We start from the raw sequence: 25017 nt of genomic DNA, 5'->3' as shown, positions 1-25017 counted from the left end.
AGCCTTGCCCATTTTCTCTGTTGTTAGTCCCTGTGATGTCCTTCTGTCTGGCTGGGGTCTGTCCTCTGGCTTGGCATTACAAGGTGCAGCAGCTCCTTGCCTGCTGGGTTTCCATACACTTGTTTCAGACACTGTGTTCTCTCAGGTTACATTTATTCAGCATCTCAGCTGCTGTGGAAAAATACCACTTTTGGGCAGAGGATGTATTGGCAAGTACTTACGTGCCACAGAACGACCAGTCTCTGTTTGCCTCAGTGACTCCAGGAATTGCAAAGGCAAGCAAGAAGTCTCAGCATGAGAAGGGAATAGAGGGGGAAACAGGTAAAAAAGTACTTCTGACTTCTTGGAGCACAAGCTTCTGCACTGAATGCTTCCATTTGGATCAGTGGATGCAATTGTAGATGCAGTTCAAGGAAGAACAAGTCTCTTTGCTCCCTAAAACTGTTATCTTTAACTTTGCCCTGTTCTGTAGCAGATCTTCACATGTATTTTTCATAGAGATAGCTTAAGGGGTTTTCTTGTGCTGAGAGAAACCAGCCAGCTAAATGAGGGAGTTGTCTTCTGCTCCAGCTTCCATGAAGACACATGTGATGGCCAAGTGGTCCATCTATCTGTAAAGCATTATTGTCTTGGAAAACGTCAAGAAGTAGTTTGTTTGCTCAGACATGCCCTTTGCAGTGACATTTTACTTTTATGGACAAACTGTCAAGGTTCCAGTTCAGCCGTGAATGATCCCTAATTTGGGGGTTTGATCAACCCAATGCCCTTCCTGAGTGGAACAAATTGAGGTGCGTTTCAATTACCCTGTTTGTGTAGTGTGACATCTGTGGAATGCAAATAGTACGTTGTGGGTATTTAGTGAGTTCCTTGGTTTCGTTGTAAAGCATGGGAATTTTCAAGGGGAAAACACTCCTGGAAACTTGGCAAAGATGTAGTTACTTGTATTTCTATACCAGAGCCTGCCCTCATTTGCCCTTGGGTTTAGTTTGGTCAAAGATACTCACATCTTACTCCATAATAACCAGTGGAGCACACAGTGACTTGCAGGTCTGACCCACACGAGAACTTGGAAGATGCTGTTGTTTCCACTTTCTTCAAACCCTTAAACGTAGCCTGAGGAAATGAGAACTTTCCTTTTAAGAATCCAAATCAATGATGGCAAATCTGGTGCCAGATGTATTTAGAAGAAGTGCCGCAGGTTGGGTTTGTCAATGCCAGTGCCAGATCTGTCCTTCCTGGCACTCAGGGGTGGTTATGAATAGGCTTGCTGAGTCAGCAGAGGTGTTCTGCTCGCAATAACTGGCAAGTGTTCAGAGAGCAGGAGAGGAAAAGGTGTATTTTGAGCTGTCAAAAATAGCACAGAGTGGGTTAGTGTTGGGTTTGGTTTCTTGTAAAGAATGATGCAGCAATGCTGGGAGATGGTCCTGGAAGCTGCAGATGGATTTTAGCCACGAATGATGCTACCTCTGAGCATGCTTCAGGAACTTATTTCAGTAGGGGCTTTTCCTCTCATTCCAAACAGTGCGTTGGGTTGTTCACGTTGTCCTTTGAATACGTGGAATTATGTTAGTCCATTGGCTCCCCTGGAGTAGCACGTCTTTGAGGCATTGTTCCTTTTGGCTTCTCCCCACTTCTGTCCACCCCTCTGTCTAACAGTTCATTTTCTCTTTTATATACACTCTCACAAGCCATTGAGAGCAGCCTAGCTAATCCATGAAAATCAAATAATGAGTGTCTTTATGGAGAAAAACCATCAGTAGGCACTGAAAGCTAAAATCCAGCTCTTCAAGGTGTGGCACAGGTGGAGTCTCCTTACACTCTCAGTAATGAAATATTAACACTAACAGTTTTCAGTTGGGTTTGCAGATGAATTCCTAGTTGTCTGTGTCAGGTTGCTTATCATATTGAGTAGAGGTGGAGAACGTGGGTGTTCTTGAGCCAGAGGGTTCCATATTCTGCAGCTAATGGGAGGATCCTTACTGCTCCCAGCTCTTCCCAGTCAGGAGCAGCTGCTCTTCATTTGTCATTAATATTGCTACAGTTAACAATATCTGCCTTTATTGTTCTGTCTCCACTTTTTGTTATGTTCTTTGGTGTCTTCCACAGTAATATCTTCTATAGACACACGGAGTCTGTGTGTCTTTGGGTGCCTGTGTACATTGTGATGGGACAGTCTGGAGGTGAGGCTGCTTTTGGAGGCTTTTGTTCTTCCAGTTGGTTTGGTAGGGGTTTATTTTAGGCTAAAAGTCCTCATGAGGATCTCATTAATGCATACAAATATGTCAAAGGAGGTGCCCTGAGGACAGTGCCAGACGCTTTCCAGTGGTGCCCAGCAACAGGATGAGGAGCAGTGACCATAAACTGAAACCCAAGTTTCACCTCAACATGAGGAAGAAATTCGTTCCATTGAGGGTGGTAGAACACTGGAACAGGCTGCCCTACAATCTGAATGCCCAAGGAACCATCAGTAAAAGGCTGTTTGCTTTGTGTGAGTGACATGTAAAACTGGTGACTCCAGGACTGAAAGACAAACTAAACCAGCCCAGATAAGCATAGAATCGCAGACTGGTTTGGGTTGGAAAGGATCTTAAAGCTCATCCAGTTCCAGGGGCACCTTCCTTCCGCTAGACCAGATTGTTCCAAGCCCCATTCTTCTTGGCCTTCATAAATTCCTCATAGTTCTGCTGCTCGTGCTCTAGGGAGATGTGCTGAGGTGCAGTTCTGAAAGTACAATGTTTTTAAGGGAAGTGTCCAGACTGTGAGTGGGGGAACCCAAGGGAGCAGCTGGGTACCTACCTGTAGGATGTGCAGTGAGACGGCTTCATGGTTGGGCTCACCTGAGCCAGGCAGGCTTCCACTGAGGAATGATGAAAGCAGGAGACTCCCATGTGTTCTAACCAGTTCCTTTTTCTCTCTTCCCATCAGGCACCTCCACAGAGAACGACTGTGCTTTTGAACCAGACTACGCTATTCCGCCACTCCCAGTGACCGAAGGTATGCAGCACATTCGGATTATGGAGGGCATGTCCCGCTCCCTTCCATCCTCCCCCTTACTCACACATCAGTCTATCAGTGTTCGGCTCCAACCTGTGAAGAAGTTAACTGGTAAGGACTTTAAATAAAGTTCAGTGGGGCTTTTAAGGTCCATTGGTCCTTAAAATCTGTAAGAAAACACTTTGACCAAGGTTCTGTGTCATCATTTCTTTGTTATAGCAGAGCTTCAGGCAAAACCAGGAGCAGATTGGATTTCAGGCTGACAGAGCAATCTTTCTGTGGTGAAAAGGGTGTCTCTGTTGTACAAATATTGTCTGGGTCTCTGTGAAGCTTTGAGCAGAGTGGGTTTCAGTTGCACTTTGTACTGCGGTTGATGCACAGCGGAAGTGTTACAAAGAGCCTGATGCTGAAATTTTGAATGCTGGGAGAATACATCAGAAAAAATGATGAACTTCTACCTCAGAGTCATTATTTTTCATAGTTCAGGCTTACTTTTAAATACTTTTACCTAATCTGCTGAGATTATGGGTTGAACACCCAGACATTGTACAGTAGGGGGATTGTCAAAGCACTTGGAGTCTAACATCTGTTTAAAAGCCTGACATCGTATTTGTACTGGTAACAGTTGTGAGAAACTTGCTTCTTGCCTGAACCCTGCCATCCCTGATGCCTGTCGTTAAATGATCAGCCCGTCCTGTGTTTGTATGAGAGAAACAGCCACAGGGATTTTTACCTGCTATAATCTGCCCCATGCTTACAAAAGTGAATCAGATGCACTTTGTGCCTTTTGTTTTCCCTGCCCTCCAGTGAAAGGAGAAAATGAAAAGGACAGGAGGAAGAGATTCCTAAATCATGGTAGAGTCTAGACCTGACCAAGATGCGTAAACAGGGATGATGTCAATAAGATATTGGTAACTGTTAGCACGGAAAAGCAAGAGAAGGGAAGTTTAGGCACCTGATTGTGTTCAGAGGTCTGTTTTGGGGCAGTATGCAAGCATCCATTGGGAAATTGATTGGGAAGATGACTCTGTCTTCTCCTTGCATCCTTTTCCTTTCCACCTGTTTTAAATGTCCTCTTCTGGCTGGACCCAGTCTCTTACAGCCTGAACATGGAACAGGCTGCCCAAAGAAGCTAATGCTGCATCCCTGGCAGTGTTAAAGGGCAGGTTGGATGGGGCTTGGAGCAACCTGCTGTAGTGGAAGGTGTCCCTGCCTGTGGCAGGGGGTTAGAACTGGGTGATCTTAAGGTCCCTTCCAACCCAAAACATCCCATGATTCAGTGAAAACACATGCTTGTATTTTGCACCTACAGATCTTGATGACTCCAGTGGAGCTCCTGCTACACTTGGAATTCAAAGTGTGTTTCGGTGCGTTGGTGGATTAGCAGGGTTTTTAAATTATTAGTTTAATTTACTGTTGATATTGGAAAAGGAAGGGGTTTATTTTCCATCCTCATGCAGTCATTATAGGAATTTGTTTGCTTTCATTAAGGCAACGTGGAAAGGAACTGGGAAACTAATGCTTTCTGCTCTTTTATTCATAGTATTTACCACAATTCCTTACGGTCTGTCTCTCTTATTTGCTGTTACTGTGAGACATAGAAAAGCAAGAAAATAATCCCTTGGTAGCAGAAAGAGATGGTTGTTGAATGACTGACACAAACTGGGGTCATATAACTCATGTTTTGTCATATGGTAATATAATACATGTAAACCATGTATTATATCCATGGCTATAATTACATGTAAACCATGTATTATATAATATATATATACTATATGTATTATATAGTATATAAACCATATAGAATCATAGAATAGTTAGGGTTGGAAAGGACCTTAAGATCATTAAGTTCCAACCCCCCTGCCATGGGCAGGGACACCTTGCTCTAAACCATATTACCCAATACATGTAAACCATGTATTATGTATAGTACATGTATGTAATGGTCATAGGTTATGGACATCTAGTAAGAAGTTTTAGGCTGGGCTTTTTTGCTGGGGGATGTGGACTATGAGTTTGTAAAGATCCTGCTTGGTTTTGTTCATGAGTAGAACATCATCTGTAATACAAAGAAGATTTGGGGTTATGATTACATTTTTGAAGACAGATTCAGAGCCTTGTGATGGTTTTTGCTGCCTTTCTCCCTCTTTTGCCCAATGCCCCTCTTCGAGTTTACAGAAGCCTTGTAAGCGCCACTGTAGCAGACTTGAACCGCGGTAGAGTTGAGAAGCGACTTGGCTCCAAACCTGCCTGTGACTGTTGGGAGTAGGCAGCCAGAACTTTGACAGTCAGGGCATGGAGACCTGTCGCTGCCTGTGACCATTCCCTCTTCTGCTTCGTGTCCTTCTGCTGTCCACTTGTTAATCCCACACAATACCAGCAGTGATTCCCGTTGGAAAAGGGATGAGGGTGATTCTGGGGAACTGAAGGCTTGCAGAGAGAGCCTTTTGTCCGGCTGACAGTTGCCACATGGCTTTTTCAAAGCGACCTTCAGAGCAGAGAAAATTGTTGAGAAATTATCCAATTGTAGGGGCTTTTTTTCATGCTGTTTGCTTCCTACATGCATTTGTGTGTGACTGAGCCATTCATGTCGTGATTTCCATATCTGTGGTTGGATACTGGAACGGTACCATTTGTTACATGAGGAACTTTGCTGTCTTGTATATGTATATTCTTTCACTAAAGATTTAATTCCTCAGACCACTTGCAGCACAATGTGGCTGTACCAGCGTCTGCGTTTCTGCTTTCTGAAATTGTTCAGAGATGAAAACTGAAATGCAAAAAACATTTTATCCTTCTCACAAGACAATTTGCTCATGATTGAGAGCTGAGGCATCTTGGGTCGCTCTGGATCTGCACGTGTCTGTTCCTGTAATAGAACAGGTTTGTCAACTGCAATGGGGAGGGAAAGCACCTACTGCAGTGTCCCTTTTCATGAGCATCAGGGGTGACATATTAAGTTGGAGTTTAACTTAACCCTTAAAAAAGGAAAAGAAACCTGTATGGTGCAGAAAAGCTTCCCCAGTAAAAACTGTGATGCTGGCTCTCTATTTATCTATTGATAATACAATCTTGTGGGATAGGACAATAATCCTTTCTCACAGGATAGGGACAGGCCAAGGGGAATGGCTTGAACCTGCCCGAGGGGAGACTGAGCTGAGCTCTTAGGCAGAAGCTCTTCCCTGTGAGGGTGCTGAGGCGCTGGCACAGGGTGCCCAGAGAAGCTGTGGCTGCCCCATCCCTGGCAGTGCTCAAGGCCAGGTTGGACACAGGGGCTTGGAGCAAACTGCCCTAGTGGAAGGGGTCCCTTGAACGGGATGAGCTTTAAGGTCCTTTCTAACACAAACGAAACTGGAATTCTTTGGTTCCGAAGTCCTTAACCTGGCTGATGTGCAGACAAGTCAGCTTTTCATCCACAGAGAAGTTAAAATGTCCACCTTTAGCACGGAGCCATAGGAACATGTTGTGCGGTGTTAGTTCTCCTTCCAGAGGAGCTGAGGTGCTGCTGTCTGGGTTTCGGTGTTGCCTGGGTTCAGGGTTGATAAATATTCAGTAGGGCTGCAGTTTTCAGTGCTGAATAGTCTGGTGGTTTAAGAAAAACTAAGGTCATTGTGGCTCCACAGGGTGAGGTAATAGGGAGCATAAGTAATCAGCTCTGCCCCTCCTGCCTTCATAGCCTATTGTTTAGCAGTGGCCAAGGACATACTTTAAATCAGCATGTTCAACCTCAGTTCATGCTGTTTAATACAGATTTTTGTACAATACCAGTGGCTTTATTAATGTGAAAGATATATAATAAAAAGAAAGAAATCCCCCCCAGCCCCTCCCAGGCCAGGGTCAGGATGTAGAAAACACCATTTTGCTTTCTGTCTGAAATAAAATTACCACTTGAACGTTACCGTGCTTGCTGCATGACCGTTTTCAAACCCATTGGGTTAAATGTTCTTCTGTAGATCAAAAGTGTGTTCTTGAGGGCTCAAAACCATGACTCTAATGAAAATATGCCATTGCATTGTACACCTCCATTGAGGAAAACGTGGCTTTTCAGAGGGTGCTTATAGACATGAGTGTATCTAAGTGTTCCCTGAATCCATGCCGGAAATGGTACCCAGTCTCATAGTAGGTTAATAGATAAGATCCTGGGCTGAAAGCCTCAGCTACCGATGCTTTATTCTGTCACTGTGGAGGCACCACGTGCACAAAACCCTGTGCTGCACCCAACTCCTCCTCAGGAGGGATGGGTAATTTACAGGCTGTACATTTATATGCACAGGGATAATTTTATTCATCCCTATATTTGGCTATTTCTATTTTTTTCTCTTGAATGACAGATTGCTTTAGGAGCCTTTCAGAAGGAGCATGTGTGTGTGAGCACCGTGCACAGAGGGAGGAGGGGAGAATACTGGCAAGAAATTCAGGGAATAAATCATATATTTCTATAAGTGGCCTATACGCTTCTTATAAGAGCAGGTAGGGACAGGCCAAGGGGAATGGCTTGAACCTGCCCAAGGGGAGACTGAGCTGAGCTCTTAGGCAGAAGCTCTTCCCTGTGAGGGTGCTGAGGCGCTGGCACAGGGTGCCCAGAGAAGCTGTGGCTGCCCCATCCCTGGCAGGGGTTGGAGCTGGAGGAGCTTTAAGGTCCCTTCCAACCCAAACCAGTGTTTCTGGTTTTAGGTTTGGATTTGCAAAGGCCTCATTGCTTCTGTACCCAGAGTGAATTAGATGCTTCAGCATCTTTGAATGGGCCTGAGGAGCTGGTTTCATTGCAAATCCCCCACTCTGAGAACATTTCTCCCATGCATTTTGGGAATGTGGGAGCTTTCCCTAAGAATAAAGTTGATAGAAACGAGTATAAACGTTCCCCCATGCAGCATCCTCTTTGCTAAAGAAAACATGTACTCTCTGGCTACATCCGTCTGCATCTTCCTTTGTATTTCTTGGGAATAGCCATCAGGATTGTCATTCCCTCCTTTGTATCTTCAGCAAATGGAAAACTCCTTAATTGTTTTGTGTTTAACGGTGACAAACCCAGATAAATAGTCACAGTGCTATGGGACCACTTCTCTCCAAACTAAAGCATGAATTCAGCTTCTTGTGAACCTGAGAGGTGATGAGGCGGTTCCTGCTGTAGGGTTGGAGTGTTGGGGAGAAGCTGGTGCATGTGTGGTCAAATAAGGTAGTGTCATGGATGGAAAGATTCCTAAAAGCTTGAATTGTGCTTGCTGAGCAGAGAGAGAACTTCAGTGCTGGGGCTCGGTGAAGCAGTCGCAGTGGTCATGGTGCATTGTCTGCTTGAGCACATGCAGTGAGTGAAGAGATCTGATGATGCTTGGGCAAAATAAAGGGGTTTTTCCCCTCTGTATCTATCTACTTGTATATATATATAGAATATGAACCTTGGTCTAGTATATAGCTTGCTCTGGCAGCTGTAAGTTATGCTGCCCTGTGTTATCTGTGATGCATCAGGGGCTTGGCAGCTTTTGTCACCCCTCGGTGGCTGGTTTACAGAGGAATTTGGGGATGTTTTCCTGTCTCTGGGAGCAGTGGCTGGATGTGTGGTGGGTGGCACTGCTGCTCAGGCAGTCAGCCACCTGATGGTGCTGCAGTTTGGTTCAGCTCAGGCTTGTTCCCATAAAGACAGAGCTTCCTACCTGTGAGGGGAATGGGGGTCTCTTTGGTACCTTGTTTTTCACGGATGTTATTTCGGGTCGTTGTTACCATCCCACCATTTGCCTGACTTAATAATTTCATTTATTTCAATCTCAGTAATTGGAAAATGCTGCAAAACCATGTTGTTTGGTTGTGGTTTGGTGTGATGCTTGTAATGCAAACATGTCTCGGATGGATGCGATCGTGCATGTGATGATTTGTGTCCACTGCACAGCGGAACCTGTATCTAGCTGAGAAGGTGATGTTGCAGCTTTAAAGCATCCAGGGGCTTAGAGCCTTTTAGTAGAAATGATTCCCAGAATCCATGTCACAACTCCTTATTTGGTGCTGCTTTTTTTCTCGGTGTTGCCATGACAACAGCAGCACTGCACCATTCATCAGCGCCGGTCCTGGGCTGCATTGCTGGCCCTCGGCTGACTCCGGAGTGGCCAGAGGAGCATCCTTGAATCCTTCACTCCGGTACCTATGGCACTGTTATTTACTATTCTCTCTATGGTTTGCCCTAAGAAAAGGGCAAATTAAGCTGCGCCATAGAAAGAAACTATAGAAATTCTTCGTCTCCCCCCAAGGGAGGCGTGTAGTCTACATTTGCTGCAGCATCCTGGAAGGAAAAGCTCTTCCATGCCGAGAGACTCAAGGAAAAGGGAAAGCTCCGTGTCTGTGTGCTGCTCTGAATCCACCCTCACGCCCGCTCCTTAAGGACAGAGGGGATGCAGAAGTGATGCTTGTTTAGAGGCAGCAGCGCTGCAGGGAGCTGGTGGTTGTGCTGTTGGGAACAGAGCTTGACATCAGCAGCGGGAGGTGTCACCTGTAACATCATCCTGACGTCGGGAGCAGCAACATGGAGCTGGTGCTAGGGAGAGGTGGGGACCAGAGGAGGATCCTCACTGGAGTGCTGCTCCCAAGGCATCGGTCCCTGTGAGTTAACGGCTGGGCTGAGATCCTGCTGCCAGGCTCGCGCTCTCGAGTGATGGGGAGAGGAGACAAAGCCTGGTGAGTATCTGGGCAATCTGCCGTGCATGGACTTGGATTTCAGTTGTGTTCCCGGGCCTCCTTCAGCTCCGCAGAAAATCCATGTAGGATAAGGGATCCCAGTGCTCCCAGAAGTCATTATTAGGAGGTTTTTGGTGTGGGTCAGGGTTGTGCTGCTTGGATGAGCTGTCTTTTACTTGTTTTGGTGATACTTTTACATAATCTGAGTTGGTCACTGGCTTGATGGGATGTGCAGGCAAAAGAAATGGCAGTGAAAAACATTCCTCTTTCGGCATTGCTAAAATAGAATTACTGAGGAGTGAGCTGGAAAATGCCATGGATAGCAGGAGTGGTTTGTTTGCCCAGTCCTAGAATAATGGGATTGAGATAAGGTTTTTCCTTCTGTATTGCAAAATGACCACAAATGAGATGAGTGGGGTATAAAACCCGTGTGTGCTGAGGGAGACAGAGATTTGTTTCTCACTAAAAGAGTGAGATTTTGAATATGTTGCTACTATAAGCAATACAAATACATCAGCAATCATTTTCGAGGTACAATTTGAGGTAAAGCTATTCAAGTGCCTGGTTCTTGTGTTGTATCTGATTTCTGAGGGGTGCTCTGCTTAAAATTGATGGTTTGGGGACAGACTTTGCTCCTTTTAGGCATTTTTCTGTGCTACCATTTGCAGTGTGCTTGCCTTGCTTTTTATTGCTCTCATAGCTGTCACCTGTCAGCATGACAGTGATCTGAAATTCATGTTTCTCATGTAGGAGTTGGGTGGGAGGCCCACAACTGCATTTCTGAACTGCAGAGTGATGACAAGGACTGAGTTATCTGCAAAGTGCCTTTAGATGCAGGAGGGTTTCAAGACACCAAATGGGGTTCTTTCTGGGCAGGATGTGTATTTTTCCCTCCTGCGTTGCACTCTGTGGCTCTGCAGAGGTTTAAGGAGGACAAAACTTGTGTTTTATCAGGATTATCGGGTCGGCTCTTTAAATAATGACGTAAAACACACACGGAAGCAGCATTTCAGTGTGGGTTTGGCACTTGCGTGTGGCAGCCCCTGACATGCCCAGCAATGAAAGCTGTTGGAGAAGGAGGCTCCTCTTTCCTTGACAAAGATCTATACTGAATATCTTCTTCTTTTCCTGTTGTTTCAATCCTGACTCACCCATTTTTGGAGATGCTTCATCCATCATTTTTGGGCTTGTGATTTGTTGTGACAGGCATAGGCTGAAATGGAAACCAACTGGGCTTGCAGAAATCAAACAGGTGGATGAACGTGTCTCTGTGCTACCCACAGTTGGCATTTATCTCTATTAAACAAACATAAATCTTTATGATATGGCCATTTCAGTGGCAAAATTTCCCACTTAAATCCTTGAAGCTGATGCTGTTAAATAATGTGTCCATTGGTAACTCTGATTTCAACTAAATCAGTGCTGAGGGCTTTTCAACAGTTGGGGACCTGTTCAACCTCGTGATGTTTCTGCCTTCATTTCAGGATAGTTTGGATGTAACTTAAATGAAGGGAAAGAAAAAGCTGGCATATTGTATTTATTGACTTCTGCAAGTCACTAAACTGGTTTTAGGATGGATTTTCCCAAATGCTGCTTACAAAAGGAACCTTTGGCTTGAGAACAGCTGCCTTCCATATTGACAGGGTAGGGATTGTAATAGAGATGTGCAGAAATGCCACGTGCTTTCCTTGGGTGTTTGTGTGGGAGATGGCCTGAAGAACCTTCAGGATTTGCTCTTTACATTAAGGCTGTTATACTGCTCAGACTTGCAGAGGATGGGGTAAACCTGTTATCACAGCACTGATGCTGGGAAATGTGGTCCTTGAATAATACAGTAGTTAGCATTGGAACAGATCTTAAGATCATCCAGTTCCAACCTCCTGCCATGGGCATCATCATCATCATTTCAGATATTCATAGAGATGCTTAAACAAAGGGAGAGCCCCAAAGGTTTATGTTTAGTGCAGGTAACATGAAAAAGGCAACCGAACTAGCCGTGAAGCTCCAGGGCTTTCCAGAAGCTCAGAGCTAAAAGCATGTCCTTATTTCACACTGGTGCTGCACAAAATGGAGCATCTGTCACGATTACACTTCTGCTGTGTGAGGGTTTGAATTTTCAGACGTAGCTAAGAGGTTTCTATAGCAAGAGGAGGTGGTGTAGGAAGCCTCCTGTGGAGTTAAATCAGGCCGTTGCTCTTCCCTTGGCTACATCTGTCCTCATGGCTCCTAGAGCACAGAACCTCCTCAAAGAGGTTCTGTGCGCTTGATTGTGCAGCTCTTGGTGAGCAAAAGAGGCTTCCCAGGACACACTCCTTTGGAATAAGCCCTTACCTCCAACTGGGCTGCTTGTTTTCCAACCCTTTCCTGCTTGTGTAACAATGAGACAGCCTGGTTGGAAAACTCTTCTTCCCGTGTCCTCCATGATCACACCAGAGGTTCGTTTCTGAGGGGGTCTGTACCCAGTTGCCTCTCCTCATGCAGGAAGGTTTCCTTGGGCTCACCAAGACCCACGGTGGTGTTACTAGTTTTGGAGTGATGCCCCTCATTCCCACAGGATGTGTTCAGTGCGATGCTGGGCTCACATAGGACACCCAGCACACTGGGTGTTCATCACAGATGCCTGACTCTCACCAGAGAGTTGAGAATTGAGACTGTTAGCTCTGAACTTTTGCTTTGGCACTTCCCATCTCTTTCCCTGCTCTGTGGTGATTCCCTTGAGTAGCTTTTGGTGTTGTGCAATTCCATTCCTGGATGTGTTGCTGATTTCACCACATGCCTGTGAATTGGACCTGTATCAGAGATGTCTTGGTTCAACATTCCAGCTGTATTCCTGTCTACCTGCGTGTCTTCTGTTGCCAGAAGCCTTTGCCAGTGGTTCTTGCACCTCAGAATATGCAATAGGATAATCCATCCCTCTTCCATGCCCTTCGTTAAGAAATAACATACTGTTTGTACCCAAGATCTGATTCTTGATTGATTTCCCAGTACATATTGTGAGTATCCATTTCTGAACGAGCTGCTTTCTTCTTCCAGCCCCAGTTTTTAATAGTTTAAACAACAGTTTAGTTTTAGATACAGATGAGATTTAGATCCTGCGGGAAGAAATGGGCATTTTTACTGTCCACAGAGAAGATGAAAGGAGAAAACAAATCAACCCAAACTGCTTAGAAATGGTGCTTTGATGGAAGAAATAATCCTCAATGTTGTTTAATTCAGTATTTGTGTTTATTACAGCAGATATTCAGGGTCCTGAACCTCACCTGGTGCTACTTTAGGTAACGCCATTTCCATGGGTGAAAGCAGACAAGTCCTTGCTGCCCAGTTAATCCAAGGCTAGGTTGTAGAAGGATGAGCATGAATAAATGCACATTTCATGGCAGAGGGTTGGAACTTGATGATCTTTAAGGTCCCTTCCAACACAGACCAGTCTGTGACGCTGTGATTGTCTTCTGGTAAAGGAATCACTGCTATAGAACATGTGGGCTTAGGTTTAGCTTGTACCGTGTTTGCTCTAAGTTTCTAGTTGGACAGAAAGCATTTGCGCGTGTGTAAATACATTGTGCTGAAACCTTCTTTCTGATTGCCCCATCGCCACCAGTGCTTTGCTTCCCTTTAAACATGGCACGTTTCAGTTGTTTATACACAGAGGGTTACCTTTCTTCATCATGTTTGCATCAGAGCAGCACTTTGTATATAGCATTCTATTACGTTCTGAGTTCAGAAGTGGCTTTGCACTATAAATATTTCATGACATGATCATCCTGCAGTTACAACTCACCTTCGTGGCAGGCTTGCTCTAAAGCTGTTGTGCCCTTGGCTTTGCAATCTCAGATACCATCGAATCCAGGCGGAGGAACTGTACTGGTCAGCTTTGGTAAATGTGGATTAATAGATGCTAATTTAAACCTAACATTGCTCTCCCCTTGAGAGAGAACTCTCCTCTTTAAGAAAACAAAGGCTGGTTTATGGCCCTTTGTGTTCAGCAGGATGTGTTTGGGTATCACATTAGTTCATGCAGAGGTGAAAGAAGTGGACTTGCTTTTCTGCATTCTTCTTGTTTTACCTGATTTATTCTTGTACAGAATGACTGTGATTTATGTTTTCCCCTCCATAAATGTAACAGAAATCTTCTGTGAAGGGATTCTTGTCTACCCTGGTTCTTTAGGAAGCAAGACTCACGCCTTTCTTCCTCTTCAGTGGTAGAACCCTTCAGAGCAAGATCACAGAATCCCAGCCTGGTTTGGGTTGGAAGGGACCTTAAAGCTCATCCAGTTCCAACCCCTCACATGGGCAGGGACACCTTCCACAGAGCAGGTTGCACCAAGCCCCATCCAGCCTGGCCTTGAGCACTGCCAGGAATGGGGCTTTTGGACAGTGTAGACATTTAGATGAATAAACAGCCATTTTCTATTGAGGCAAGTTGGTGATTTAAGTTCTTTGTGGCATTTTTCCTATTAGAATGCCCAATTATCTGCTTAATGATTATATGACTACAGAGAGTGTTTTAGGAGTGTTTTTAAACAGAATGGTTTGGATTGGAAGGGACCTACAAAGCTCATGTAGTCCAACCCCCTGCAGTGAGCAGGGACGTCTTCAGCTAGATCAGGAAATCAGAAGGAGCGGTGCCAAAAAGGCAGTGAATCCAGCCTCTTGCCAAGCTGAGCTTCTCCTGTAATCACATATTTATGAGCAAACTGGTTGGTTTTAGAAAAGAACTAAATGCAACTTAAAATGAGCTTCAACAAAACCAGCTGCTTCCCTCCCTCTAACTGATCCAGTAGGGTTTGTATTGGCGATGCTGTTTCTGTTGATGGCAGTCCTAGAATCAACCAGGTTGGAAAAGACCTTTAAAGATCATCAAGTCCAACCTAATCACTGACAGCTAGAGAAGGTTTCGCACTGTGATACCTCTAACCTGAAGGCTTTCCACCAGTAAATACAGAAGTCACTGGGAATTGCTATGGATGTGCCCTGGGACAGTGTCCCAGCTGGCTCTGCTGCAGGGCAGGTTGGAGCTTGGAAGAGCCCAGGGCTGAGGCAGTTGAGCTGTTGGATTCAGTGGGATTTTTCCCTGTTGGTTTTGGAGCTTTTACATTGAATTTCTGTCTCTTTTTCTGACTTAGAGGGTCTGGAAAGGGAGTGTAGAGGCAGCTCGGCTGAGTTCTGATCTGCTTTGGAGTCCTTGGAATGGGCAAGAGGAGGGCGAGCAGAAAGGGATGAGATGGAATGATAGGGACTGGTTGGAAGATGAAGGCACCAGCCTTCACATGAACCAATTATCAGCTACTGTGAAAATCTGGGTAGGGAGAAAGTGTAGATGGAAAAAAAAAAAGCAGCTTCAGACGGGGGAGAAGGAACACTCAGTTTGACAAAGGCTAAAGATAAAGTGAAAAGGGAAGATAAGGGTGTGGGAGATGCAGAGAGGAGCGAGGAAGGTGCGAGCTGGAATAAGGCATCACTTCTGAGGCAGGTTATGAAACAAGTGCTGCTGCTGGGAGTTGCTCTTGTGGAATACGAAATGCTGAGGAGCACCCAGAGGATGGAGTGTGTCTGTGACCCCTTCCCTGGAACTTCCTATTGCAGGATTTCTGTGGTGGGCAGGAAAATCACTCGTAGAACTGTAGACTCAGCTGGGTTGGAAAAGCCCTTTAAGCTCATCCAGTCCAACGTTCCCAGCCACCCCTAACCCATGGCACTGAGGCCTCGTCTCCACGCTGTGTGAACACTTGCAGGGACGGTGCCTGCAGCCCTGCCCTGGGCAGCCTGTTCCAATGCCTGAGCACCCTCTGGGGCAGGAATTGTTCCTCAGCTCCATCTAAACCTGCCCTGGTGCAGCTTGAGGCCGGTTCCTCTTGTCCCATCCCTTGTTCCTCGGGATCAGAGCCCACCCCCTCCTGGCTCCATCCTCCTGTCAGGCAGTTGGAGGCAGCCATCAGGTCCCCCCTGAGCCTTCCTTAGCTATTGGCATCTTTTGCCTTCGATTTAAAATCTGTAATGAATTTACATTAGCATGTGTTCTGTGCAGGCCTGGTCCTACACCATGGTGTGGTGTAGTGAACAGGATCTGGTCCATATGTGCCTTAATGTGGCACATATTGGGCCACATGGGCTTTGAGTGGCAGGGTTCTTCACAGTTTAACCTTCTCTCTCATCGGTGTTACAATATCTTGGTGTGAGCTTAAGGATACGGGGGGAGAATGAATGGGGTTTTGTTTATGTGCAGCTTATTGGAGTGAGGCCAGAGGAGGCCATGGAGCTGCTGCGAGGGCTGGAGCAGCTCTGCTCTGGAGCCAGGCTGAGAGAGCTGGGCTGGGGCAGCCTGGAGAAGAGAAGGCTCCTGAAGGGGAGACCTCAGAGCAGCTCCAGTGCCTAAAGGGGCTGCAGGAAAGCTGGAGAGGGGCTTGGGACAAGGGCCTGTAGGGACAGGCTGAACCTGCCAGAGGGGAGACTGAGATAAGCTCTTAGGCACCCCTTTATTTTCCATGTGCCTTAGCATAGTTTCCAGGAGGCTCTGCTCCATCCATTGCTGGCACAAAGGTGGGACCGACGAGCCTGTAGCTCCAGCAATAAGCTTCCTATGGAAAAAAAGAAAGATGGGATTGCTTCAGTAGTTGTTGATTAGTTTCTGATTTCTCTCTTGAAAGATGATGTTGAAATCTGAGCAGTGGTTTTGAGGAGTTGAGCTTTATGCCTAGAAAAAGGTGAAACAGTTTCTTTCTAAACAGCAAAGTAAAGGGGTTACCTGTGTAATTCGATTCAAGTGCCCAAGCTCTTTGCTACTTTCTTTAGAATAAAAGACCTTTACAGTTTATTCAGGTCTTTTTTTTGACAGTTCTTCTCATTTTTAGTGCCCAGGAGATATCTGAGTCACTGAATTGTAGTAGGAAATGGAATGGGGATAACACAATTCAGCAGTTGTGTTTTGTTGCATTCTCCTCTCATCTGGTTCAGATTTAACATTTAATGAAACAAAACTGTTGGGAAAGGGGTATATGAGGGGGTGAGGAACACTCTTCCCTCCAGCTCTACCCTGTCCCTTTCCTGCCATTTGGGAGGGTTCTTTTTCCATTTGAGCAGATCGGATGCAGGCTTAAGATTTCAGTGATGTGTTTTCATCCCATAGTGCCAGGTCTTCATTCACTGGTTTTAGTTATAACTGAAGCTCCCAGCTTGAAAACTGACTGCAACAGAAATCCATGCAACATGTCAGGGGGGGAATTGCTTGTTATCATAGCAGGATGACGTTGGGAAGCTGGAGCAAGTGCTGCTGACTTCCTTCCTCTTCTTTCATCCTCCTCTTCTGCACAAGTTTCTACCTTGAGTCACGCATGAGGAATTTCTGCTAAAAGAGGCAATTTTAAACAACTTCAGAAGAGGCTGAAAAGAAGAAGTTTAAATGGGGAATGATGTGGAAAAGTCTACTTCAAGAAGCCAAAATCAATGATGGGTTTGAATGGGAAGATGCAAGTACCACATCCTCCTCCTGCCATGTCTATATGGTAATTAAATACCTGCTTCTCAAAGATACCTCCCCTATGGGGATAATGACTTCTTGGCAGCCCTTGTTGGAAAAAACCTTATCTACAGGGAAAGAGAGGGTTTGTTTTCAGTTTCTGGGATCATTAATAGGAGCAACTGTCTTCCTCAAGGCTTGCCAGAGTATTCCAGGCAACAGCTGCTCTGCAGATTCACGCTGGGATGCTCCGACTGCTCTAACCTAAGCCACAGACATTTGGGCTGCCCCTGGAGTGGGCTGGATTTGCTGTCTGCTGGCTCCAGCAGGGAGAAGTTTGATAACAAATTGCTGTTCCAATCTCTCTAAATGACAGGGAAGAGTCACATGGTAACAAGGAAAATGGAAATGGAGCTAAGGTTCTTTCTGGAGGTGCAATTTGGAAACAGGTTGGGATTTTAGGTGGAATGACTTCCTTAGCAAATGCTGTACAAGCCGTTACTGAGCTATCATTTGGTTTAATTGCAGTGCTGCTTCAGGAGACTCATTCCTTTCTGGTGTCACTGAACATCTCCTTGCACCGTTTCTGCTCTGGCTTGCTGTTGTTTTCTGTGCCTGGTACAGAACTGTTCATCTGGAGCAAAACAGAGAGAGGAAGATGGTTTTCCAGTCGGCCTCTGTGGTCCCACAGGACTGCAGGATCCACTCCAGGATCAGAAGCAGAATAGGCCAAACCTTCACGTTAGATTTTAGATACAGCCAGTTTTTGATAGTTGCCTATTTTAACTCTCCTTTCCCATTGCTGTTCTTCCAGCTGGACTCTCTTCCTGCCTTTTTTTGCTCTCTTCCTCTTTCCACCTTCATTTCCTTCAATTTTCATGTTGCAGGATCTTATCTCCCAAACTAAACACATTTTCTGCGGGTTTTGGAACAAGTATGGTGTTTCCAGACACCACATTGTTCTCACTCCGTGCATGTTCTGCCCTCCCCATGATGCTGCGATAACAGGGTGATGAAAGGAGAAAGGCTTGAAAATGTAATTAAACCAGCTTTTATACTCTCAAATAACAGGAGGGAAAATGCTGTTGCACAGGGGTTTCTGTTAAAGAATGCTGGATTATTTAAAGCTGCAACGGACAGAGGAGAGACTGAGATGGGCTCTTAGGCAGAAGTTCTTCTCTGTGAGGGTGCTGAGGTGCTGGCACAGGGTGCCCAGCTCTGGTGGGTTGGGTGTCATCCAGCTGTGTTGAATCTGACAGTTACTTGTTCCAGGAGCTCCATGGATCAATAGCACTGCAGCACTTAAAGCATTGGAGTACGAGGGAGACTACAATAAAGTCTCCTTACTCTCTGCAGCATTACGTAGCCATTGGGCAGCTTCCAGCACGTGAATCAGCCTTTGGCATGGCCCCCGTCGTTATTAACTAAAGATGGGGAAGGGGTGATGGCCAAAGCACTACTCCTTAAATAGGAGTTTCTGAAGTTTATCCCTCAAACAGTGCTCTGGCTCTTCCCATCGCCATGGAACTGGGGCAGGATTTGGTAAAAGCTGGAGCATTCAGGGGATTGCATCCTCTCCATAGAGAGTTGATCACAAGAATCATGGAATCAGCCAGGTTGGAAGGGACCTTTAAGCTCATCCAGTCCAGCCATTCCCCAGCACTGCCAAGGCCACCACTAACCCATGGCAGTGAGGGCCTCACCTGCACTTCCAGGCATGGTGACTCCAGCGCTGCCCTGAGCAGCCCTGTGCCAACAGGGTTGACACCCTGTTCTAGTGCAAAGTGAGGAGAATCTCTAATGATGAAGTGTGTGAGTCTCTGTAACAGTGAGCTGTGGTGGTTTATGCTGATGCAGGTCAGGGCACCATAACGGACATTCCTCCATCACTTGAAAAGAGCCAGCTTGAGGAGAGGCTCCCAGGTACCCTGGGACAATCAGGCCACGCTTTGTGCAATGGAAAAAGAGCTGTTGCTTCCTTGTCCATAGGTAGGTTTGTTTCTTGTGTGTCTTTATGGGTGTATACACAGACAAAGGTGGTGTGCTGCATATATACACCCTGCCCAGAGAAGCTGTGGCTGCCTCATCCCTGGCAGTGCTCAAGGCCAGGTTGGACACAGGGGCTTGGAGCAAGCTGCTCCAGTGGAAGGGGTCCCTGCCTGTGGCAGGGGTTGGAGCTGGAGGAGCTTGAATGTCTCTTCCAACCCAAACCATGAAGTGAATTTTAATCTAGTGAAGTAGCTGCCTGAAAATCCACTTTGTTCAATCAGGTCATTAGGTGTTAATAACCCTTTCCTGGTGAAACATTCCTTCCAGAGCTGAAACTGAATTTAGCAGATGAAGCCATGCTGATCCATGGTAATTTCCTTTTATCAGTGCCTTTTAATTTAAAGAAAACCCTTTTTTAATTAAAATACTAACTCATCTATAAATTATGTGACAAGGAAATGGCAATGTAGCAAATGCAGTAGAATCAGGACACTCAACAGGCTGAACTAGAACACAGTACTAATGGAGATGAACGATTGCTCTGACAGAACAAGCACATCCTGGCTTTCCTGGGCTTTATTTTTCTGGGGTAGTAGATCAGATGCTTGATGTGGATCACAAACAGCCAATTGATCCCAGTGCTCTGGGATTGATCCCAGTGCTCTGTGGGATAAACCAGCAGCAGCTTCTGATATCTGAAGTGGGTTTGGGTTGGAGAGGCCATGCAGCCCTCCTGTTCTGCTCATGGAGCTCATGGAGTGACTGGTATTGGGTGTACAGGTTTAAGGAACACTGTGAACTGGGCTGATGGTTCCTGTTCCTCTGCTGGGCATGCATTCCAAACCCTCTGAATCTCTGTTGTTAGAGTCTCCGAACCCCCCCCAACCTGCAGACTGCTTGACACTGCAGCCTCTTTCCCCATGCGTTTAACAGGGCCTTCTTGCAGTCCTGTGTGTCTGCTCTAAATAGCTGTTTGCTTATGTGTGCTTCCTAACTCACAGTGCAGTGCTAGTGCCAGGCTGTCAGCAGAGGGAGGAAAATGAAGCCTTGTGGGGCTCCTCAGGTCTTTGGGGTTTATTGACTGTGTCTTCCATTATATGGCTGTAGGAAGCTGCCTACAATCCTGAAATCCAGGTAAAAGGATTCTTCCTTTTGGTTGCTCTCAAACATATGCCTTACCAGAACATGTACATATCAAAATGCGTACACTTGTTAAACTCCTTTCTATTCCTGTATGTTTTGAAGCCCTCAGTCTGCTAACAGTGTAATACTTCCAGTGTCCGTGTGGCTATTACAGAGGATTAGCATGAAGGCCAAGACAGAAAGCATTTCTCTGTTTGTCCCCAGCTGCTGCAGAAAGTGGCATAAATGAGGGATGTAATGAAACTGAGTGCTTGCCCTGCTGTTGCGTGATGTGGTTAATTCCTCCCATGGAATTAGCATCGCTTTCCCTGCACAGGGAAAGTTGCTGTCAAAGTGGAATGAGGATTTTATTTGCACCAAAGGAAGGGTTTCAGTTTTGCTCTGCTGGGTGTCACTGGCTACTGGCTGGTGGGGATTAATCCTGCCAAGAACTGCAGAACCTTCCCCAGAATGTGCACTATTTGTTTTAAATAGCTTGTCCAGCTGTTGAAATGTAAGTTCCTATATGAGCATAGACTGGTTTGGTTGGAAGGGACCTCAGAGCTCCTCCAGCTCCAACTCCTGCCATGGGTAGGGACCCCTTCCACTGGAGCAGCTTGCTCCAAGCCCCTCTGTCCAACCTGGCCTTGAACACTGCAGGGATGGGGCAGCCACAGCTTCTCTGGGCACCCTGTGCCAGCGCCTCAGCACCCTCACAGGGAAGAGCTTCTGCCTAAGAGCTCAGCTCAGTCTCCCCTCGGGCAGGTTCAAGCCATTCCCCTTGGCCTGTCCCTACAGGCCCTTGTCCCCAGCCCCTCTCCAGGTTTCCTGCAGCCCCTTTAGGCACTGGAGCTGCTCTAAGGTCTCCCCTTCAGGAGCCTTCTCTTCTCCAGGCTGCCCCAGCCCAGCTCTCTCAGCCTGGCTCCAGAGCAGAGCTGCTCCAGCCCTCGCAACATCTCCATGGCCTCCTCTGGCCTCACTCCAACAGCTCCAGGTCCCTCTTGTGCTGCTGCCCCAGAGCTGGATCAGGGCTGAAGGGGGGGTGTCCCCAGAGCACAGCAGAGGGGCAGGATCCCCTCCCTGAGCTGCCCAGGATCCCCTCCCTCACGCTTCCTTCTTGAGCCCTGGGCATCTGGCCTGGCCACTGAGGGTACCTCCAGGCTGCGCTGCTGCATCGCTCCTGGGCTGTCCCTAGTGAATGGGCAGTGGGACCCAAGTGACTGGGTTTGACTTCAGGCTCCTTGTGATCAGTATGGTTTTGAGCATTTAGTGTGCATTTTGCAGTTCTGGAATGACAGCGTTACTGGCTACTGCCATCCACAATTCATTGTGGTTTTACAAGTGGTTATTGCAGATACTCTTACTTTTCCCTATTATTTTTGGAAGAAATCCTGTTCTCTGCTCAGAAATTTATAGTTGTGGAACTGGAAGGGCTGGTTTGATGCTGTTTAATGTCTAGAGTCAACCCGATTTGCACAGGAGAGTGTTAGAGAAATAAGGTCTGATGGACCGAGCAGGTATAGAAGACTTTACAGGGTAGGCCAAATGCTCATCCCGTGCCTTGGATGATGAGATTTGCCTGTGCTCACAGGAGGACATTCAGGAGCTGGGCAAACCGGTGTGAATGAGAAGTCACTTTAATAAAAAGATCAATGTCAGCCTGGAACCTTTGGCTAAAAAATGGCAAATCAGATTTCGGAGTTCATGGCATTTCCATTTGTTTATTCCAGTGGAATGCTGGTGCCCAGAGATAATCAGGATAATCGTCATTTGGACAGGAGTCAGGAGCTTTGCATGAGAATCCTCCTGTCATGTAATTGCGTTATGTATGAGCTAAGAGGACTCTTGTTGTCCAAAAGAAGCCTGACCAGCAGGATGCAGGAGGTGATCCTGCCCCTCTACTCTGCTCCCATGAGACTCTACTTGGAGCAGTTCTGGTGTCTTCAGTGTGAGAAGGATGTGGAGCTTCTGGACAGGGACTCTCCATCAGGAACTGTACTGATAGGACAAGGGCAATGGGTTCAAACTTAGGGGGATTCAGGTTAGATACAAGGAAGAAGTTCTTCCGTGTGAGGGTGGCACTGGAACAGGTTGTCCTCCTTCTTGTTTGGTTTCCTATCTCAAATCATTCTTAGTGCAGTGCCTTCTGGTGACAACCCCATTGCAATCATTAACCTCTTTTTGACCATTCAAGCCATGTTCATTCTGTACTGCAGAACAATTGAGCGCTGCTGGGTCTCGCACCAGGTGATGGGTGGCTCTGGTGGTAGCCAGAAATGGAAAAGAAATGAAAGATGAGCTGTTTCTAAGATAAAAATGACACTTATTTGGGCTGTGGTAGAAGATGTGAAAGAAACCCATTGGTTAAAACTGTAGTTGCAAAAGAAATAGCAGTAGATTGGCCCATGCAGGATTATTAGTCTAAACAATTCCTGTGCCATGGTAATAATCTCCTCAATATTTACGTGTGTTCATTACATCAGTCTCTGGCACAAGAGGGTTGCTGTGATTCATGTTTTCACTGCTGCTGGCCAATTTGCAAGCTGGGAGGGTGCTTGTGTGTGCAGGTACAGGAGTTTTAACACCACTGGTTGTGTGTGTCCGAGCAGGGCTGCAGGCCCATGAGCTCCATGGGGGAGAAGGGGCTTCAGGCTGCCCTCATCTCCAGGTCTCTCGCATTCCCCTTGCCTGGCATGGAGGGGAATGTGCTGTAAATATCCCTGGTACCTGTTTGGGAGCCTCTTGTGCAGAATGGTACCATGGGACCTTTTTCCCCTCATCATGAGGGGATCCTGGGATGGATCCTTAGGGGGGGTGTCCAGCACCTATTTTGCTGCAGGGTGCTGGGGGCTGATTTCTTGCTGTATTCTGCTTTACAGGGTAAAACCATATCCCAGCCTTTTTCCCCATCCTCCTATTAAACCTTCCTGTGATCATTTCTGTACCAGCCCAGTTCCAGCAAGCGGGTTGAGTGTTGTCCTTCTGGTTCCTCCTCGTTGGAATTCCTGAGCCTTTTCTAACTGGGGGGCCATCAGGCTCCTTAAAAGCAAGAGATTTATTGCTGCCACCGAGGTCATCGTTTGACCCATTGAGCTTTTATTACAGGAGGTGCATGAGAACAAACCTGTGTGTCCTTTGAGTTTCAGATCCCAAATCTAATTTGCAGGACTATAAATATGGATTCTGTAAATGGAGGTTATTTGCTGAGGATCGAGGGGGGCATGAAACACGCTGAGCCACAGCACTGTCTGTGGAGCCTTTCACTTCAATGGGCACATGAGCTTCACTTCTAAACCTCTGCAATGTATTTCCTAGTTCTGTTTCTCTGCTCTGGCTGAAAATCTGTTGAAAATCTTACTAATCCAAGTGCTTTAGTAATTATTTATTACAAATGTGGTTTTGAGCATTTAGACTGTTAAAACATGGGGGGAAATCCCCTTTCTCTGGCACTGGTGGTCAGCGCTGCTTCGCTACAGGCAGCTTTACCTTTTCCTTGTTCTTTATTGCAGTGTGTTTCTGGGCTTGCAAGGGTAACAGTGGCCAGTGTTAGCTTTCCTCTGATCCTTTGGGTTAAACACCAAATCTGTTTGGTCAGGCATCGAGAATGTTTGGAGGCTGATATTTTATGTTCAAAGGAAACAATTGCTGAACCCAGAATTTGTGTGTTCAGTGTAGATATTTAGCATTAACTCTGCTGGGCTCCATGTACCTCACTGGATCTCAGCTTTTCTACAGTTACTGAATCCAGGCCCATTTGCTTCCTATAAAAAAATAGCAGTAAAAGAGGAGAAAGGAAGTGTTTGAGAGTATCAAGAATGTGCCTTACTTTCAAGACTGTGCAGTGTGGAGGCTTTAACAAGAGCCATCTCCTTCGTAAAGAATGCAGATAATCTTTCTTTTTCTGGGGGGAAAAAGCAGGGGTAACCTGATCTGAGTCTGACAGTGTCGTTTAGTTAAGTGCTTCCATCTGTTGCTTGCTATTTCCCTTACTCATGACCTCTCTTTCTCTCTCCCCCTCCTTCTCCTTAGCCCCTTTGAGGAAAGCAAAGTTTGTTGAGAGCCCTCGAATCCCTGAGTCTGAGCTTGGCTCCCCAACACTTTCTTCAGCACAGAAACTGGACGTTGATGCATACTGCCCTGGTAAGCTGCATGCGAAGGCTCACCCTTAAAAGAGGCAATTCCAGCCCCAAAAGGTTTATAAATGTAGTACAGCTCCTTTTCTAGATGGTTGGAACCTTCCCCAGCCGCGTTTCATTGGCTTGGAAGCTTGAACAAGTATTAGTTTCTAATTGATGCCCATTTACTTTTGTTACTTGCAATTTGCGTGTGGCCTCGCTCCCCTCAGAATGATTTAGGAGAGCTGGAGTTGCTTTGGAGAAGCTAAACATGACCTAATAAACAGGCTCCTTACATTCAGAATGCTGGTCTTCAGAGAGGCTGGCGTAAAACCATATTTAGAAATAGCATTGGATCAGCTAATGCAAAACTCTGGGACCTCTTAACCTGCCTCCAAGAATATGGCTTGTTTGATGTTTTTTTATTATTAGAAAGAAATACCTTCTAATGCCTGTATCCTGTAGTAACTGCTCTTTAAAGTATACATCTTGCTGGAGGCCTCTGGTTGAAACATAAATAGAAGTGGGTCGTGTCCCTCCCTGGCTTAACCCCGTATGTGTCTGAGATGTGTAATCCTCATAGAGCTGCATCTTGCCAGCTGGGAATTGCTTCCCAGATTCTTCCTAATGGAAGCAGCAACCTGGGGAGGTGTTGTCCTAAAGCACCAGCAGTTCCCT

At 46.2% G+C, this 25017-nt stretch overlaps 1 protein-coding gene across 4 annotated transcripts in view; it reads left to right on the top strand.

The window, feature by feature from the left end:
- Positions 1-25017, top strand: part of TANC2 (tetratricopeptide repeat, ankyrin repeat and coiled-coil containing 2) — a 139566-nt gene that overhangs the window by 6397 nt on the left and 108152 nt on the right. The window contains exons 2-3 of one of the 4 annotated variants that reach the window (XM_061367914.1): positions 2926-3105; positions 24254-24364. In XM_061367914.1, the coding sequence (XP_061223898.1) occupies positions 2997-3105; positions 24254-24364 (220 nt within the window). In that variant the 5' untranslated portion in view covers positions 2926-2996. Of the gene's footprint in view, positions 1-2925; positions 3106-9041; positions 9661-24253; positions 24365-25017 lie in introns of those variants that run through there. The other 3 variants (XM_061367917.1, XM_061367916.1, XM_061367918.1) reach the window with 3 other exon arrangements.

This window comes from Neopsephotus bourkii, unplaced genomic scaffold (assembly GCF_033783945.1).
Source record: "Neopsephotus bourkii isolate Nb327-2 ecotype Australia unplaced genomic scaffold, CSIRO-AGI_Nbou_v1 NB_1400, whole genome shotgun sequence".
Taxonomy (NCBI): domain Eukaryota; kingdom Metazoa; phylum Chordata; class Aves; order Psittaciformes; family Psittacidae; genus Neopsephotus; species Neopsephotus bourkii.
Note: the sequence above shows the minus strand (reverse complement) of the source record. Positions and strands in the feature narration are given on the sequence as shown.